This window comes from Schistocerca cancellata, chromosome 11, assembly GCF_023864275.1.
Source record: "Schistocerca cancellata isolate TAMUIC-IGC-003103 chromosome 11, iqSchCanc2.1, whole genome shotgun sequence".
NCBI lineage: Eukaryota > Metazoa > Arthropoda > Insecta > Orthoptera > Acrididae > Schistocerca > Schistocerca cancellata.
Genome location: NC_064636.1, coordinates 121,477,117 through 121,498,536, shown reverse-complemented (window position 1 = coordinate 121,498,536; position 21,420 = coordinate 121,477,117). Strand labels below are relative to the sequence as shown.

The following is a 21,420-nucleotide window of genomic DNA, read 5'->3' as shown; positions in this document are numbered from 1 at the left end:
TTTCAACCTGTCGGAAAAGAAAGACATATGAATAAATCAGTCATCATTAATCCATTAACACTCATATTATGAGTAAGAAATTGTTCATTCATATACCATAAATTGTAAGAAACTTGCAGACATATTGAAAACCATTATGAGATTATGCTAACCACAAAAGAGGAGAAAACACAGGTAGTGGAACATTGTCTCTGATCATGGTCTAGTAGATGTGAGGGAACAAGCATTGAAAGTTTTAAATAGTAACAAACCCTAGAAAATGGCAGGAATTCTTGAAAGTATAGAAAATAATGTTCAAGGCTATAAAAAAGAATGTAAACTGGTCACTTGAAACCAACATAAAAATAACAATTTTAGTCTATGGCTTTCACTCAGTTCTTGACTGTGTGCCTCTGAAAGAACAACTAGATTTTGGAGGCGAAACAATTCAGATTAAAAATCATCTGTTGAGGAACTGAAGGAAATCAGTACTTTGGAAAATGACAAGTCATCAGCGGAAACAGAAACTCATAGCAGAAGTATGCGGATACGGATACTGAGCAACAGTAATCTGACAGAAGCAACTGACAGAATTATGTTAAACATTTGTAAAATTGAAAAAATTACTGAAGAGTGGAAATGTGCATTAATTGTTCCTCTTCATAAAAATGACATAAAACCAGTCTGAATAATTGCAGGGAATTTCACAGCATCCGGTTATGTCCAAAATTCTTGAAAAAGCCCTGTGAAGTCAACTGGATGAACATCTAGGCCCATTAATAGTTTAATATAAGGCACGATTTTGCAAAGGGTAATCGTATAGAGAACAGATATGGGAACCAAAGTCAATTTTTTAAAGATGATGATGTGTAAATACTGTGACAACTTCTGACAACTGTCAGAAAGGCTTATGATTTGATAGAAAAAAATATTGATTCAGTACTTCAAAGGAATTCAAAATTGACAGGAAAATAGTGGCAATTATCCAACAGACATTAATGGGTACAACCTCAAATGTTAAATTGATTGGAGAAATTTCAGAAGCATTTGAAATGCACAACAGCGTGCAGCCAGAGATCCACAATCCCCTCCAATTTAAAATAATTCTGAAAAAAATTATGTAGCCATAGGGAAGGAGATGAGGGAATCCAAATTGAAATTAAAAAAGAGCAGAGAACCAACCTGAGGTGTATGGCTCTTATAGACACTCACATTTCTAAGAAACTGTAAAGAAGCCAAACTTGTCCTGGAGAAGCTTCATAAAATGTCACAGAAAACTGGTCTACAAATCATCTGTGAGAAAACCCAGTAATTGACAGGAAGCCTACAGATAATCTCTCCACTATAACTTGGTATGAGGAAGTGTCACAAGATATATAAATTAAATATCCAGGAGAGATAATCCAATCAGCATTTATTTATTTATTTATTTATGTTAGTCCGATGAGGGCCATCAGGTTCTCTTCTGCACTGGACCAGGGTTTCACACATACATCATAGTTACCTAAGAAACAACAGTTATAATATGACAAATAGTATTAAAATGATTTGAGTGTCCTAAGTGGCAATGTGAGTAAGTAATACTATGAACTAGTCAAGTTAATAATGACATTACTAGTAGAATTACAACTGCTGCCACAAATGGTGGTGGTGGTAACAGTAGTAATGACAACAATAATAGTGACAGGTATAAAAAGGATTTATAAATGTACAAGATAGTTTTCAGATATAGTGAGTCTCGTGGAAAGGAAATTTAAGAAGTCTTCACCAGCTAGGAATTCTGGGAAAAAAGGAAGATCTGGGTGGAGCATCATTATATGCTCACATTTCAGTTCAAAGAGCTATTTAAAAGCAGCCAAACGTGGATACTTCAGGACATTTGTAGAGTACACACATATGTGACTTTCTGTTAATGGATGTAATCTACATGAACATATTCCTCTTGTTTATCTTCATGATTGTTGGATGTGTGTAGCACATTATGTGATAAATCAAGAGTATGCGTATGCCGCTAGTCCACCCAGTTGTCAGTTACACCTGTTGTATCCTGAAAAGATGTAGTCTTCTCAATTTACGGAACTTGTGGACATACTTGGTTCGAGCCACATCTCTGAAAGAAGTATCAGATGTATGTCCATGTCTCGAAATACGTGACACTTAATTATGATGAGGTGGCAGTGATCGAACATTTGCGAGTGCAGTGTGATGTTCAGTGCATTTGGCTACTAGGCATATGAAGATGCTAGATAGTAGCGACTTTAGGCTGGTGAGGTTGGGAGAACAAAGAATACCAGAGTGCATTGTGGTGGCGGAGCAAGGTTCCTTGACGTGAAAGTGGGAGATATCTCCAGGAGGAGGGAGGTTTTGCGGCCAAGTCCAGCAGGCTTTGCACTGGTCAGTGAATGGTCAGCTGAAGACAGGAGGAGAAAGTTCCTGAACAGAGCTAGAACAGTCTCTGCACAACAATACTGAAAGCAAGGTAAATGGAATGAAAGCAGTCTGTCTTACTATTGATGCTAATGATGAGTAACCACATTAATATGATGATAAATTATTAAAGTAGAAATAAGACTGTAATTTATCATCTGAATCAGTCTTGTGAACATATTGAAGTAATAGTGAATTAATTAATAGTATTGGTCTTGGAGGTATGAGAATTGAGCAGAAAATTTGTACTAAAAGTAAACATAGACAAACAGAGAATAATAAGAGGGGAAACTGTTTTAAGTATAATATTAGTAAAACAAATTGTTTCTTTGCAAAATAGACATGAAAGTAAACACACAAAATTAGAGGCAACAAGAGTTGAAATTTTTTTAGCTTCAAACGTCCTGTCTGCATTGCAGACTGATCATTCCTATTTTCGGTCTTCACCATCATCCTGCCATCATTTGTCCACAAGTTTTGCAGCTGAAATCTTGAGATCACACTGTTCAAAATCTTCAGTCTTTCAAAAGTGTGATCCTCCCTTATTGTCAAACATAACTTCAGGAGTTTCTTGCTCAAAAGCTTGTCAACTGATGTGGAGTTGTCATAACAAAAAATCTATTTTAGTCAATGTGAAAGTACTGCTGGAGTAACTCTTTACTGTAGAAAATACTGTGATTCATGGTCAAACAAAAATGACTGACTGAGAAAATTCTCAGGAAAATATTTGGGCCAGTTTTCTGTGAACGAATTTGGATAAAGAGGCCCTTTAGAGAGATCTATAGATAGACAGAAACAATAACGGACACCTATAGATAAAAAGGGATAAAATTCTGTGGACACATCACAGGATGACTGACGACAGGCTCACAAGGCAGATCTTCGAGGTAGCAAGCACTAGCAAAAACAGTTCAAAATGGATCATAGGTACAGAAGAAGTTGGACTCTCACAAGATGACAATAAATCGAAAAAGAGTCCAGAAAGACCATGAAACATACTTAAACAGCGACACATGGAAAACAGAAATGGATATAAATATTCGGAAGACCACCGATGACATACACTGTGTGATCAAAAGTATCCAGGCACCTGGCTGAAAATGGCTTGAAAGTTCGTGGCGCCCTCCACCCGTAATGCTGGAATTGAATATGGCATTGGGGATTGGTCCACCCTTACCCTTGGTGACAGCTTCCACTCTTGCAGACATATGTTCAATCAGGTGCTGGAATGTTTCTTGGGGAATGGCAACCGATTCTTAACTCGTGTTGGCACTGAGGAGAGGAATCGATGTCGGTCGGTGATGCCTGGCATTAAGTCAGCATTCCAAAACATCCCAAAGCTATTCTAAAGAATTCACGTCATGTCTCTATGCAGGCCAGTCCATTACAGGTTTGTTATGGTCGTGTAGCCACTCTGCCACAGGCCATGCATTATGAACAGGTGTGTCTGATCGTGTTGAAAGCTGCAATTGCCATCCCCAAATTGCTCTTAAACAGTGGGAAGCAAGAAGGTGCTTAAAACATCAATGTAGGCCTGTGCTGTGATAGCGCCATGTAAAACAGGGGATGCAAGCCCCATCCATGAAAAACATTATGACACCATAACACCAGAACCACCTCCGAATTTTACTGTTGGCACTACACACACTGGCAGATGATGTTCACCAGGTATTTGCCACACACACACACACACACACACACACACATACACACACACCCACACACACACACATACACACACACCCATCAGGTCACCACATTGTGTACCTTGATTCTTCACTTCACACAACGATTTTACACTGTTCAATCGTCCAATGTTTTCGCTCCTTACATCAAGCGAGGCGTCATTTGGAATTTACCTGCGTCATGTGTGGCTTATGAGCAGCAGCTTCCACGGTGAAGTATAGGTTTTCTCACCTCCCACCTAACAGTCGTAATACCTGCAGTGAATAATGATGAAGTCTGGAATTCCTGTGTGATGGTCTGTATAGATGTCTGCCTGTTATACATTACGAACCTCTTCAAGTGTCAGCAGTTTCTGTCAGTCAACAAACGAGGTTGCCCTGTATGCTTCTGTGCTGTATGTGTCCCTTCACGTTTCCACTTCACTATCACATCAGAAACAGTGGACCTAGGTACGTTTAGGAGTGTGGAAATCTGGCAAAGAGACATACAACACAAGTGATACCCGATCACCTGACCAAGTTCGAAGCGCATGGGTTCCGCGGAGTGCCCCATTATGATCTCTCATGATGTCTAATGACTACTGAGTCCACTGATATGGAGTACCTGGCAATAGGTAGCAGCACAATGAACTTAACAGGAAAAACCTGTGTTTTTGGGGGTGTTTGGATACTTTTGATCACATTGTGTATGCAAAGAAATTGAGAAGGATATAGGAGTAAGAAGAAAATTTTAAATTTGGACACTATCTCTTATAAGTTAATGTATGGGATGACGATGATGATGCTGATGATGATGATGATGCAATCTGGAAACATCGCCCGTAATTATCAGTGTGAGGAAATTAGAGGTATCCGACTGTCAGTACCCTTATCTTTGTTATTACTCATTTTCAGTGCAGTTGTTATTTTTGAGAAAAATTACCTGATTTAGTTACCTTAATTCAACTTGCTGTCAGAGATGACTCAGTCTTTACTGTTAATGTGAAATAGTTTGTTTAATCTGACATGTTTCGCATTAGGTGATCATCTCTGGGTTTGATGACTGAATCTTTTGATTATCCTTGATCTTAATGGTCTTCTGCTAGACTCGAGTAGCACTTATTTTAGTGCTATTGTAGTTGTCCACATGCTCATTGATTTCTTCATATGTATTCATTGTATGTATGAAAGCCTATTCATTCATTTGAAGAGGACACTGTCCTCACGTTAACCATGTTGTTTATTTCCTATTTATGATAATACACGAATCTTTGTCAATTATATGCCTATAAAATAACAGCACTTCATGTAATAATTCCTATCACTTTCATGTCATGCTGTACTCCTTAATTTCCTCTGTGGATGAAACTGATGTGATATGGCATAATATTCAGTGCTACAGTTGTGAAGAAAATACATTCAATACCAGTCAGATAGAACTTTTTTCTGTTCTTTTCTTTACCTGTTTCATCAATAAAAATTTTACGATTTTTTACATTTTTCTCTGGTACTTCACCTTACTGTATGTGCATGGCAGGTGAATGATGTTTCACGCTTTTAATTTTGAAGTATCAAGTTGGAAATTTGTTTTCAAATAAATCAGTGTCTTTATAATTATTTACAAAGCTAAAAGCAAAGTGCTGAAATGAAGTGTTAATTTTTACTTATAATTTTCTTCAATAACTGCTACAGTTATGTTTTGTCTCTTTGATAATAATATTTCCAACTATTGTTTGGAACAATCAGATGTTAGTGGGTGTTAATACAATTTTATTTATTTACTTTTTCATCAATTTTAAATCACCAGTAATTCTTTGTATTGTTTCAGGTGGCAGCCTCAATAAGAAATGCATCTGATAGTTTAAGGTATGTTTTCTATTATTCACTGCAGAATTTTTTGAGCAGTATAAATTTTTAGTTACTCAAAGTGAAAGAAAAATAATAACCCCTATGGACCAAAATACCAGAAGTTATTTTTAAAAAGTTCTGTTTTTGGAGTTCTATTTTTCTGTATATTAACCATTTGCTGTATATACATACAGTATATACAGACTACAGCAATATTATGCATATTATCAGAGAAAACGCTACTATATCCACTATTCTATTATTGCAGAAGATTAAAAAGGAGCTTTACGATATTACAATGTACATCAGTCCAACTTATAACATTGGTTTGCAGTAACAACATAAACAACAAAAATGAAAACTAAAGCCCTTACCTTAGATACTGTACTGTATCCTGAAAAATTATACACTCAAATAATGTTCTAAATCTAGTATACTGTGTTGTCACAGAGAGGAACAAAAATGCCAGAAAAATTGCACTTGCAGATAATTTTCTAATGGCAAACATTCAACACATTGTGCTGCCACAGAAAGAAACAAAAATGCTTGCTAACTAGATGGCCAGCTGTAAGAACGTTTGTAAAACTAATGATCTGTTCAGATGTTACAGCAAAACTTTCTAAAGTGTCCAAGGCATTTAACACTTCATGGTGGGTAGGCAAAATGGTCTTGTCCTCCTCACATTCTTCTGACGTATTTTACACCTCAGACAGAAATGTTTGTACACCAGATTCAGGATTTTAAATGTCTTGCAAAATTTTCCATTGTCAGGTGACGTGATATTGTTGTCACCATCTAACTTGCCAACATAATGTCTCCAGGAATTGCTAAAACAGTTCTGTAAGTTTTATGAGTAAACTGATGGAACTGATTCCCAGCTTGTATTGCATCCAATGCTTCCATCTCGTTTTCAGCAATAAGGATAGCACAAATGGCTTGTGATACAATGTCTTCATAGCAGCAGTAATGCCTTGATTCAAAGGCAGAAGGGAACTTAACATATTTGGCAGTAAAAAGTGAACATTTAAATTAGTTAATATTAAAACAAAAAAGCCATTTATCATCAACTGTCAATCCAAGCTTTCCAATAATGAGAGTAGATGCAAGGTAAAGCATTAATTTCATGTTCTTAAAACATATCAGTTTCTCAGAATTACTGGTCACCCAAGATTGTTGTTCATCTATGTTGTATGAATTACAGACAAGTACAAAAGTTAAAAACATTGTTTACAGCTGGCCCCCACCATGCCAAATGTCATCTTTTATTTTGTGGGTTTGACTTGGTAGAAGTTGTAAAGAAATCCTAGTTTTGCCTCCATTGCTGGCGTAATATATAGCAAACTTTTCTCTCACTAGGTCCAATTCATGCAATCAATACTTGCCCCTTCTTCATCAACTTTATTCATTTCATTTCCAATCACTTAGCAGGAAATTAGGCTTTTATTTTGGAACTTACACAGTCAACAAGCAAAACACCTGATGTCTGTTTTCAATGTCTAAATTTTTTTCTGCAGTCTCATTTGTTGTTGATTGAATTATAGTTCCACTCAAAGATACATTGGAAGTGCACATATAGCTTGAACCATTGTAAAAGTAAATGTTCAGCATCTTCATGCATAACACTGTGAAATCACTTTGATTTGCACCTGGAACCCAGTGCAGCAGAATTAAGAACTTTTCATTTACATAGTGTGGATAATCTAAATTTGCTGAGTCTAAGCTTCCTGCCTGTTGTGCTGTTTTTCAATACACCATGTTCTGCTTCCTGACGAATATTCAGTTTCTCTTGCTGATCTAAGCTTTGTCATTCCTATGGCATGACAACCCTTTCACTGCTTGGAACTCAATGTTACTAATAGTGGCCCTGTTTAAAGAACATAAAAGCACATTTCAACATGGAATTGCAAATTGCACTTGTTGATGGAATCTAGTTTTCCACACCGTTGGTGTCACAATTGTTTTCCTTGTTGATGGCGATTGTTGAGCAATGATATGCATAAAGGTCAGCTAGAGAAACATTAGGAAAAGGGAAAAACGTTGACAATTCAGGTTTAATGAAAAATGTAATGATGCAACAGACCAAAAAAGTTAGTAATTCATGCTGACTTAAATTTGTTAAACATTAAAACATTGTATAAAATCAAGAACATCACTGCCAGTACAGATATTTTGCTGGTGTTAACCAAGTGTTCACCTTGAGTGAGTTTATTATTATTGATAAGTAAAAATATTACAGAGAAGTAAGGATATTAACACATTCTATAAACCAGCAAGTTTGTGTATTGGTTCCTTAATAAAAACAGTGTACTTATTTTATGAAAAAGAATCAAACTAAAGTGCAGGTGAAGTGTCAGCAGCTGTATAGTGCTAACTATTCTAATTGAATATGACATGGAAGTCATAGAAATTCAATGTGATGGGTACAAGCTAATGTCCTACCATGTAGAATGAGTAAGAGGAAAGGGTGAGTGGTTATATACCCAAAAACTGGAGTCAAGTTTAAGCCTCTTCAGATTAATGAATGTTGGGGTGAACAGCTCTTTGAATACTGTGTCAGCAACGTGGATTGGGAAACATAAGCTTGTTGTATTGACAGTTTACAGGCCACCATCATGATCTTAAATTTCAGCAGCTGCTGTAGTCAGCTTTAGGAAGGCCATGAAGACTTAACTGGTGAGTCATCTTTTGTGACTTGAGGAGCTACAACAAAGGATGCCTAGAATTACCAATGTCTGAATTTGGGAAATCTCACACAGTACAATTCCCCAAAAGGACTTAATGCACACATTGCAAACTTGGCTGATTTGGGAGCAAAACTGACAGTGATTTATCTGGCAATGACAGTAAAATGAATACTGATCAGTTGTGCTTCGATCATAGAAGGAAAGTTTTGTCACCACAGAACTAGAGTGAAATTACAGGACAAATGTTATCAATTGTGTTAATAATTTTCCTATAATTCTTATTCTCTAAAATAACCATGATACAGAATGGAAGTAAGAGCAAGGGAAGAATAACTCCTTGGACTTAAGTATCTTGTGCAAGGTAGACAGAGCTCTAACTACTTCAGAAGACAACAAACTGTGCATAGTGAAATATTCTGCTGTACTGTCTGTAATGCACTATCAGATCTTCCTTTGTGTTCAGTAAAGCTCTTTTTTCCTGGCACAAGATGTTCTCATCCCAAATTGTGGCTGTGCTTTTTTGGTGTTTGAACTGTAGTAGCCACTTGACCTGTTGTATAGGAAGGCTGGACTCATGAGGTTGCAAAATCATTTTTTGGAAATGATTCAATTCTACATTTACTGTGTATATCCATGGTAAACATTTACCATTTTTCACCTAGTAAATGCTCACAGATGAGTGTGACTGCTATGTCTAGATCTATATCTGTTCCTTGCAAAGCAATGTGAAGTAAAAGATTAATATCCCTGGTTAGACCTATTTGATATGCATCACACACCCTTAGCAATGTTCTGAGGTGAGTCACACAGTTGTTTTGAAAGCATTGGATTTCTGTGGTATCCCAGCAATGGACTGACAGCTGTACCTACAACTGAACCAGTGTGATGATACCATTGGTATCTTCACATATTGCTACATTCAAAAATTTATGAGTGTAGTAATAGGGCACTATGTTTCTCCTTTTTGTGAAATTCACTGTTTTTAATCCTAATCGTTGAAGGCTTGCTCCACTTCAAAATTTTATCTAGGTACAAGCTTATATATTCTTTTAAGTTCTTCATAATTGACAGAGCTAGTAATTATATGTGCCTGTACAATTATAGATAGTTTTGCCTTTTTATCTGTGTTGCCTATGGAACTGAGTCAACAGTGTTCTTGTTGTTGTGGTCTTCAGTCCTGAGACTGGTTTGATGCAGCTCTCCATGCTACTCTATCCTGTGCAAGCTTCATCATCTCCCAGTACCTACTGCAACCTACATCCTTCTGAATCTGCTTAGTGTATTCATCTCTTGGTCTCCCTCTACGATTTTTACCCTCCACAGTGCCCTCCAATGCTGAATTTGTGATCCCTTGATGCCCCAAAACATGTCCTACCAACCGATCCCGTCTTCTGGTCAAGTTGTGCGACAAAGTTCTCTTCTCCCCAATCCTATTCAATACCTCCTCATTAGTTACGTGATCTACCCACCTTATATTCAGCATTCTTCTGTAGCACCACATTTCGAAAGCTTCTATTCTCTTCTTGTCCAAACTAGTTATCGTCCATATTCCACTTCCATACATGCCTACACTCCATACAAATACTTTCAGAAACGACTTCCTGACACTTAAATCTATACTCGATGTTAACAAATTCTCTTCTTCAGAAACGATTTCTTTGCCATTGCCAGTTTACATTTTATATCCTCTCTACTTCGACCATCCTCAGTTATTTTACTCCCTAAATAGCAAAACTCCTTTACTACTTTAAGTGTCTCATTTCCTAATCTAATTCCCTCAGCATCACCTGACTTAATTTGACTACATTCCATTATTGTCGTTTTGCTTTTGTTGATGTTCATCTTATATCCTCCTTTCAAGACACTGTCCATTCCGTTCAACTGCTCTTCCAAGTCCTTTGCTGTCTCTGACAGAATCACAATGTCATTGGCGAACCTCAAAGTTTTTACTTCTTGTCCATGAATTTTAATACCTACTCCGAATTTTTCTTTTGTTTCCTTTACTGCTTGCTCAATATACAGATTGAATAACATCGGGGAGAGGCTACAACCCTGTCTCACTCCTTTCTCAACCACTGCTTCCCTTTCATGCCCCTCGACTCTTACAACTGCCGTCTGGTTTCTGTACAAATTGTAAATCGCCTTTCGCTCCCTGTATTTTACGCCTGCCACCTTCAGAATTTGAAAGACAGTATTCCAGTTAACGTTGTCAAAAGCTTTCTCTAAGTCTACAAATGCTAGCAATGTAGGTTTGCCTTTTCTTAATCTTTCTTCTAAGATAAGTTGTAAGGTCAGTATTGCCTCACGTGTTACAACATTTCTACGGAATTCAAACTGATCTTCCCTGAGGTGGGCTTCTACCATGTTTTCCATTCGTCTGTAAGGAATTCGCATTAGTATTTTGCAGCTGTGACTTATTAAACTGATATTTCGGTAATTTTCACATCTGTCAACACCTGCTTTCTTTGGGATTGGAATTATTATATTCTTCTTGATGTCTGAGGGTATTTCGCCTGTCTCATACATCGTGCTCACCAGATGGTAGACTTTTGTCATGACTGGTTCTCCCAAGGCCATCAGTAGTTCTAATGGAATGTTGTCTTCGCCCGGGGCCTTGTTTCGACTCAGGTCTTTCAGTGCTCTGTCAAACTCTTCACGCAGTATCGTATCTCCCATTTCATCTTCATCTCATCTGAACTCTTGATGTTCATACAAGCGGTTTTCTTTTCTCCAGAGGTCTCTTTAACTGTCCTGTAGGCAGTATCTATCTTAACCCTCGTGAGATAAGCCTCTAAATCCTTAAATTTGTCCTCTAGCCATCCCTGCTTAGCCATTTTGCATTTCCTGTCGATATCATTTTTGAGACGTTTGTATTCCTTTTTGCCTGCTTCAGTTACTGCATTTTTATTTTTTCTCCTTTCATCAATTAAATTCAATATTTCTTCTGTTACCCAAGGATTTCTATTAGCCCTCGTCTTTTTACCTACTTGATCCTCTGCTGCCTTCACTACTTCATCCCTCAGAGCTACCCAATCTTCTTCTACTGTATTTCTTTCCCCCATGCGTGTCAATTGTTCCCTTATGCTCTCCCTGAAACTCTCTACAACCTCTGGTTCTTTCAGTTTATCCAGGTCCCATCTCCTTAAATTCCCACCTTTTTGCAGTTTCTTCAGTTTCAATCTGCAGTTCATAACCAAGAGATTGTGGTCAGAATCCACATCTGCCCCTGGAAATGTCTTACAATTTAAAACCTGGTTCCTAAATCTCTGTCTTACCATTATATAATCTATCTGATACCTTTTAGTATCTCCAGGATTCTTCCAGGTATACAAGCTTCTTTTATGATTCTTGAACCAAGTGTTAGCTATGATTAAGTTATGCTCTGTGCAAAATTCTACAAGGCGGCTTCCTCTTTCAATCCTTCCCCTCAATCCATATTCACCTACTATGTTTCCTTCTCTCCCTTTTCCTACTGACGAATTCCAGTCACCCATGACTATTAAATTTTCGTCTCCCTTCACTACCTGAATAATTTCTTTTATCTCGTCATACATTTCATCAATTTCTTCATCATTTGCAGAGCTAGTTGGCATATAAACTTGTACTACTGTAGTAGGCATGGGCTTTGTGTCTTTCTTGGCCACAATAATGCGTTCACTATGCTGTTTGTAGTAGCTAACCCGCACTCCTATTTTTTTATTCATTATTAAACCTACTCCTGCATTACCCCTACTTGATTTTGTATTTATAACCCTGTAATCACCTGACCAAAAGTCTTGTTCCTCCTGCCACCGAACTTCACTAATTCCCACTATATCTAACTTTAACCTATCCATTTCCCTTTTTAAATTTTCTAACCTTCCTGCCCGATTAAGGGATCGGACATTTCACGCTCCGATCCGTAGAACGCCAGTTTTCTTTCTCCTGATAACGACGTCCTCCTGAGTAGTCCCCGCCCGGAGATCCGAAATGGGGGACTATTTTACCTCCGGAATATTTTACCCAAGAGGACGCCATCATCATTTAATCATACAGTAAAGCAGCTTGTCCTCGGGAAAAATTACGGCTGTAGTTTCCCCTTGCTTTCAGCCGTCTGCAGTACCAGCACAGCAAGGCCGTTTTGGAGTCAACAGTACTGTTCATAATAGTTTACCTACTTTTCTGTATTATTATTTATAATTACTTCTACTCATGCATTACTCCTATTTCATTTTGTGTTGATAACTCAGCACCCACCTAACCAGAAATGTTGTTCTTCCTTCCATGCACCACACTAATTCCCACCATATCAAACTTCAACTTATCCATTTCTGATTTCATGTTCTCTGACTCACCTATTCAATCAAGGGACTTAACATTCCACACTCTCACTTATAGTGATATTGTTTCTTTCCCCTGATGATATCCACCAGAGTAGCCCCCTCCCAGAGATCTTATTGGGAGGCTATATTGCTACTAGAATATTTTACCCAATTGGATGTCATTATCATTAAACTATACAGCAGAGCACCATGTCCTCAGGAATTGCAAAATAATTTCCCTAGCATATGGTATGGTTGTGGCTGGTACCTGTACTACTAGAAAGACCGGCCATCCATCTTCATTAACCTCATGTTAGCGTGTGGACTCTCCGTAGATATCCTTCCATTGCAGTTTTATATACTGTATGTCTCCCAGTTTCATTAAGGCAGGCATGTCACTTCACTTTGGCAAGATAAATGTTTAATATGGTAAGTGGGTGCCACACAACTGAAACATGTCAAATAACTTAGCTATTACCAAAACGTAACAAAATTAGGAAATCATGACATTGTGCCGTGGAGATGCTGATAGACTTTTTAATTTTACACTAAATATCATATATTCTCACAACACTATAGTTACTGTTTATCATAAGTTATTTTTCAGACGTTACACAGCAATTAAGAAGGGCTGGTAGAAATGAGGCAACACATTCTTGAGGAAAATTATGAATAACTAAAATGGTAAGATGCAGTTAAGAGATATAATATTAAACTGAAGTTCATAAGGGTTAACAGCATGTGTTACTGCTCACGTAATCAATCTTGACATGATGCCATAAGTCCCAAATATCACAAGCTTTGTTGTGGGATTTCATTGTGTCATTTAAAGGACAAGAACTCTATGAGAAATATCAGAAAGCTGTATATGAATCAGGAACATATGTGTTGCAACAATTCTACCAGCTTGAACCATGACTGTCCAGCAAAAGACTAGGATATTTGATGTGTCATTCACTTTCGTTATGGGAAGGTTGTTCCAATGGGACATCTTGGTATATTCAGTGTTGGAAGTTTCACTAGCAATGTCTTCAAGAACACATTTGATGATGGCTTGAGGGTTGTGGCAACTGATGGGGGGTGTTACTTGATGTTCTACTCTATCCCAAAAGAACAAGATATAAAATACTTGAAACCTACACCACCACCATACTCACTGGAGAAAAAACATATAAGATAATAACTGTCCAAATAATGAGACTTGGCACTTTCAGAGCATCAGGTACAAATACCCTATATCCCATGAATCACATGTGATGCAAATATTGATGGTTTTGTGATGGAACCATAAAGTTCCACAGTGAAAACCTTCAAATTGTCATCTCCCTAATGCCTTGTAGTAATAACACAAAAGCTTATCATTGGTTTAATTACTATTATACTGCAATGGAACATTCATGTTTTGATAGCACATGTTGAGTAAATGACACTTTTTATCTGTAGAAGATCACTGTATTTCATGCGAATCACTTTGTAAATGTTTCAATACTCCCATGCTGTCAGGGCACAGTATCTGACTGGTTTCCAGTGGGGGTAAGGACAGCTGGATGGGCAACCTGTATTATTTACTGTGTGTGAGGGATAAGTGAGGACTGAGATCAGACACTAGCTGTATGAATTCTTAGGGCAGTTACTCAATGATAACAATAGATTTTGTTTTGATTTGCCAAGATCCTCTTTGCAAGAAGCATTGCTAATATTGCCCTAAAATTTTGCCAGCCATTTCATTTGTAGGAGATATTAATGTCAGTAATATGCAGGTGTAATACCAGCATCTCCTGGTGCGTTGTGAGATGAGCTATGTCTTCTGATTACAAGTGCTAGAATTTACTTCAGCACAGTTATTCATTTTCTCACAACTAATCTCTAATCCTGCTTCATTATAATTGTAACCTACACACATAGGTATGTCAAAAGGTCACTGAGATGGGTACCACATGGAGCAAACAGAGGATTGTTTTACCATCTGGAGATATTCAAAATTGCTTACATCTTGCCAGACTATGGTTATTGCAAGGTAGATTCACCACACTGTTGGTGTACTTGTCCTGTTGTGGAAGTGAGTGTCAACCCACAGTATTCACCTCGCGCAAAGCGTGGTGATAGTTCCAATGTTGTTCATCTACAGTGAATATTTAGCCCAGAACAGCTGTCTATGTCATTTCTTTTGTCTGCTGGCTCAACAAAAGTATGAGTAATGATGAGGAGGATTTACTATTGTTGTGATATCCCATGAAACTGCTGTATCAGTCAGGAACAAATCTAAAAACCTGAGGGGAGAAAAGGAGATAGCTCAGACAGGGTGGATGTAATGCCACAAGAAACCTAGATATGACTTTTTATTTTCAAGTAGTGCCACATAACAGCTGAACTAGAAGGAAAGTTTCCACTTTATGTGAGAAAGCAATCTTGCCTGTTCTACTGAACCCAGGCGAAAATGATACATTGCACAATAATTACTGTAAGGTGGAAGCCAAATGACAAGAAAAATTCGATCAGCATGTGGCATACTTCGTCTGTAGAATCCAAGAAACTGCGCACTCACATCGAGTGTACATTTGAAGGATATTGCTCCACCCTGAGAATGTGAATGGCTGGAATACACTGCCTTTCCCTTATCTGATATGTGGCAAATATGTGTAATTGTGGCTGTGTCCTCCTTGTATATGTTTACATAGGAGTGTTCGGGAAAGTCAGTGCCTGCCATCTATGCTATCTGTAAGCTTTGAAAGTGGGAGGTGTTTTCAGCCACGTTGATTATGGGCACACCAGGCATCTACTCTTATAATCCGGCAGATGTGGAAGCGACTGTATAAGAAATATACCTACATAGGGCATACCCAAAAGGGTATTCAACACACAGTACTGTAGTCAGTGGGATACAATATTCTACATTAACTTAGTGTCTGATGATTTTAGACAGCCTTTTGTAGCCTTGAATTTAAACTTATGTCATAACCTTACCACAACTATATGAGGTGCAGTATATCCAAGAAAACAAAGATTAACAATCTGCAGCACAACTGAGATCATGATTATTTTGTTCAGAGCTTTTAAGGCTAACCTCTATGAGCGAACTCAAGACAGAAATATTTCTTAAAATGTTTCTCTGCATAGCCATCTACGGCAGCAAAATTTCAGTTTTTGATGAAATCAAACTGTAATGTTTCGCTGTCATTGGTTACTTGAAACCACATATCCATCAAAAGACAAAACAGTCAAAAGCAGCAATCAGGATAGAATAATAGCACAGCCATATCCACACTCCAATGACCTCATTGGGAAGCTCAAAGATGTCCAGTTCTATTGTGATGGAATGGGGTAGCTGCAGGTGGAATGATTATACCCAGATATCACATGGGTAGACCATGCACCTACTGCCATCACTTGCTCGCAGGAGACTATGGTAGGATGGACTGTATATGATTTGTGCTGATGTCACCATTGATAGGGGTGTGTGATTCAGTTGAGGATGTATTGAAACTCCAGGGGACCAGGAGTTGTGAAGATACTATCGAATGGGAGGCTGTAACTGCATTGGCATCCTGCCTGACAGACAATATGTCAATTAGAAAGGGCTAAACATAAGCTGTGCTGCTAACAACGCACTCTAAATTCAGAATAATTTGTGTGTGTCATTCACATTTGTTCATCAGTCTGGAAATTTATGTATGTGTTCCTGTACAGGTGTTGTCCACCTGGTTGATGGCCATACTACCTAGCCAATAATAAATGTGATGTTTGTGGTAGTTGGGGATTCATTTGGAATCAAATAAAATGCCATGCTTAATTGCTTTGTGAAATAAATTTATCATGAGTGCTTTTAAGAATTTATACTCTAAGCTCAAAGTGTTCTCCAAAACAAAGAAAGATCCACTTGGAGAGAGTGATTTATTTTTATTTTAAAATCATTGATTTCTCTTTTCTTTTCCTTTATTTTTGGGTGGAAACTGTTACGTCAAGAACTGGGGGATATTATATCTAATAAAAGTAATAATTTGATCTAAAAGATTGTTGAACAGTATTTTAAAAATATTACAAGACTTTTTTAAACAACAGTACCTACTAAAAAATTAGGAAACCCAGTCAGCACTGAATGAGACTGGTCGTTATTGAATTTCCTGTGATCATTTGCCTTATAAAAATTCTATTGCTCTGGCAGAATGTCATGATAATTTTAAATCACTTACATGTACTGAATAAGTTATCTGTGACACCCATACATTTTTTTCTTTCGGTTTATAGTCCCTGATTCTGTGGATGGTGAAATACTGTTTTTTGTATCATGTAAATCAACATTTCACACCTCTTTTCTCCTTCCTCAGTTTCATTCAAAGTGCTGGTGACAGCTGTAACGTTTCGTATCAAGAAGCATTTCATCAAGGACTAGTCGATGACGATCAGGAGATAGATACAGAGATGTCAACAGATTTCAGTATGTCTCATAACTATACCAAGTTACGGACTTCACAAGAAGACAGCTTATGTGGCACGAGATTAAGTTGTAGCATCAGGGAAAAGGAATTCCATAAGTTTAACTGTAGTTTCTGCCTACAGAGCTTCCCTTCAAAATACAGACTCATAATGCATATCTTCATCCACATTGATGGTGTGCAGGCACCTGCATATGTGTGTAAGTCATGTGGTGAGGTATTGCCCACTGATGACAGCTTGAAAGAACATTTGAGAATGAGTGAGGGTGACCAAGCACTATCAGCTGCCAACAGTGAGAATCTTGAATGCAGTGATTACCATGAAAACATCATCTCCTTAGAAAGTGTACGAGAAGAAATCGTGGAACAGACTGAGAAGCAATCTTCATCCAAGGAAACCACGAAAACTTTAAGGAAATCCTTTAGTGACACAAGCAATACACATACTGTGACACAAGTTGCAGAGCAACTCAGATGTGATGACTATGGAATTTTGTGTACAAGTGATCACGTTAATGTCCACACTGTGCTAAGTGCAAAGACACGTCACAAATGTGATGTTTGTGGCAAATTGTTTAATCGTTCAAACAGTCTCAAGGTACACGAATTAATACACATGGCAAAGAGACCCCACGAATGCCATGTTTGTGGAAAATCGTTTACTCAGTCGAGCAATCTCAAAAGACACGAATTAATACATACAGGAAAGAGACCCCATGAATGCGGTGTTTGTGGAAAATCGTTTATTCTTTCGGGCAGTCTCAAGGCACATGAATTAATACACACGGGAAAGAGACCCCACGAATGCCGTGTTTGTGGAAAATCGTTTACTCAGTCGAGCAATCTCAAAAGACATGAATTAATACATAAAGGAAAGAGACCCCATGAATGTGGTGTTTCTGGAAAATCGTTTACTCAGTCGGGCCATCTCAAGACCCAAAACGTAATACACACAAGAAAGAGACCCCACGAGTGCGATGTTTGTGGAAAATCTTTTACTAAGTCGAGACATCTCAAGAGCCACGGATTAATACACACTGGTAAGAGATCCTACAAATGTACTGTTTGTGGAAAATCGTTTATTCGTTCGGGCAATCTCAAGGTACACGAATTAATACACACAGGAACGAGACCCCATGAATGCGGTGTTTGTGGAAAATCGTTCACTCTGTCGGGCCATCTCAAGACCCACTTGTTAATACACACAGGAAAGAGACCCCATGAATGCGGTGTTTGTGGAAAATCGTTCACTCTGCCGGGCCATCTCAAGACCCATTTGTTAATACACACAGGAAAGAGACCCCACGAATGCGAAGTTTGTGGAAAATCATTTACACAGTCGGGCCATCTCAAGAGGCATTTGTTGACACACATTGGAAAGAGACCCTACAAATATAGTGTTGTGTAAATCGTTTCCTCAATGGGGCAGTCTCAAGAAACACGAATTAATATACACTGAACAGGGACCACACAAAGTCAATGTTGGTGGCAAATCGTTTTCAGAACTGGGTCATCTGAAAATACACGCAGGAATGAGCCCCTAAAAATATGATACTTGCGGCAAATATTTTTCTTACTCTGTTAATCTCAAGGAAATCATTAGTACACACCGGTAAACGACCACACAAATGTAGTATTTTTGGCAAATTGTATAGAAACTCGAGTAACCTCAAGAAACAGCTATCACTACACACTGAAAAGAAGGCTACACAGATGTGATATTTGCTGGGAATCTTTTAATCCGGTCTATCATCTTTAGAAGCATGCAATAATACACATTACGTAGAGACCACTCAAAGTATTGTTGAGGTCTGTAGACTTAAACATGTTCAAAGGAGACCACAAGTGCGTTATGAATATTGTTCGCATGTGCTACAGAAAGGTCACAAAAAATATGACAAATCCGTTTTCACAGCTTCATGTTCAAAGAAGTTGCATACTAAATACAATATATGAAGCACACATTGCAATTTTTTGCTGTAAATGCTCCATGCTATAACGATCTGTCTACCAGAAATTGGTGCATTGAGACATATCTGTTACTTGTTTAAGTAGAAGTCCTATGCAGTAATCACGACTCCATATTCTTCAAGAGAATTTACCAGTATGTTGCTAATTATTTGAAAGAAACTGCCATTTCAATATTCATGAAGCTGTAGGCAGTACCCAGGCGACAGCATAAATGTGTTTATTACACGTCCATCACTCAGGCTATTTTTCTCAATGATGGAGAAAGATACAAAAATATAATGATTATGCAAACATGTTACTGAGGTATGCCTTCTTAATAGTAATGCTGTTTGTGTGATCAAAATTTGCACACATGTGAACTATCTGTGCTACTTCTACATTAGGAAATAACTGATGGTGGCAAGTATGCAGAGATCAGGCAAAAATTGTAATCATCTGCCTAGTAGCACTTTCAGACTGCAATACAACAGTGCTTCTGTATGGTATGGACTCATTAGTTCTCTGTTAGTTTTCCACTAGTAAATTGGACTATATGTCTACACACACCTCACACAGTTCCCATTTACTGCAGGCTATCAGTTTGTTGCTGTGTAGTTGGTGTGCAATAGCATCCCAAATTCGTTTCATAATGATTTAATGAGGTGGGAAAGACAACAGTGTGAGCTATCATGATGCTCAAACCATTACAGTGTGATTCTGACCTTGTGATTGTGACCAGGGAATACATCAACCATTAAGTGACACAGAGGTTGCAATTATGTTCGTGTTCTCCACATCTGTCATGGTGCTTCCAATTATGACCAGCTGTTTCTTGGCGTCTCATATGAATATCCCCTATAGCATGACATTGCCCCCAACTTTCTGCACCTGTTGTGTTGTGCATGTGTTGAACGACTGTTCATCTGGGTGATGGCACATCAGGGCACAACCATTGACCTGGTCCACAAGAAATGTCACTTATCCCAACACGTGACACATCTTTATTGGTATGCAGTCCAATCTCAATTATCCCATTTGTATTACTATAGTAACTGACAATGTTGTTAGATCAACATGGGAATACAAAGCTGTTATATAACTTGGGGCCTCATGTTCAACAGTGTCTGCTGAATAGCTTGAAACTCATGTGCCTGCTCAAGCATTTTCTCCTGTCTCCACAGATTGCCATCAATCCCATTTTACAGAGCAGCTAGGTTCTGATCTCCTTGTTCTAGGTAATGCATGGTAATCCTACAACCTTTTGTCAACTTGTGGATATACCATCTTTCAAAGATGTTCCATAGAGGCTAATGATAGAAGCATCTGAGCAGCCAACCAGATTCACTGTTTTTTAGCTGCACGTACCCAGGCACCAGGCAAAACCATCTGCTCTTTGGCAAAGTTATTTATGCCAGTTTTTTACACATACTGTAACTAGAATGATCACCCATTCATTGCTGGTTATATAGTTTCGTTACTACTTGACGTAACAAAAATGCCACTTGGTAGCACACACTCCTCCTAGGGAAGTGGGTATAATGATTTGGATCAACAGTGTATCTTGACACAAAAGGATCTTTTGGTAAATTATGTAGTAATTCAAATTTTCATGTTTCATTAAATTTTATGCCAATATACTATTGTCAGTTTAAGTGCCATATTTCTTGTGAAAAATATTTGTATTAAAAATCCCTGTACATAATTCTGATTAAATGATGATTAATTCTATGCATCAAAGCTTTTAATTATTTGTCTGTTTTTAAATATCATGTAACTACTGTACAAACATCAGTGGGAAAACTGTCATGATGTAGTGTCAGATTATAATTCTAATTGTTTGTATAAACATGAGGACAGTTATAAGAGCTCAGTGTGATTACTAGAATATGAATTTAATCCAAATGCATAATTTTTATTGTAATAAGTTAATTTATTAAATTTGCTTTCTTTCTAATTGCTTTGTTTTAACCTGATTTTTTTTCGTTGTCTTTTATCTGCTTTAAACATGACTTCATAGTGTGTATTTTCCATAATTTCTCTGACTAAATGTGAGGTTTTCAGAAATCTTTACTAATGCTTTGTCTTATATTTCATAATGTTTGTTTTTGGTCAGTGTTTTCGATTTCTCACCAAT

At 37.7% G+C, this 21,420-nt stretch overlaps 1 protein-coding gene across 1 annotated transcript in view; it reads left to right on the top strand.

Annotated features, from left to right (window-relative positions):
• LOC126108310 (zinc finger protein ZFP2-like) overlaps positions 1 to 18,773 on the top strand; it is a 138,375-nt gene extending 119,602 nt beyond the window's left edge. The window contains exons 5-6 of the mRNA XM_049913531.1: positions 5,899 to 5,936; positions 17,229 to 18,773. Of these exons, the coding sequence (XP_049769488.1) occupies positions 5,899 to 5,936; positions 17,229 to 18,744 (1,554 nt within the window). The 3' untranslated portion in view covers positions 18,745 to 18,773. The remainder of the gene's footprint in view (positions 1 to 5,898; positions 5,937 to 17,228) is intronic.
• The last annotated feature ends 2,647 nt before the right edge of the window (positions 18,774 to 21,420 follow it).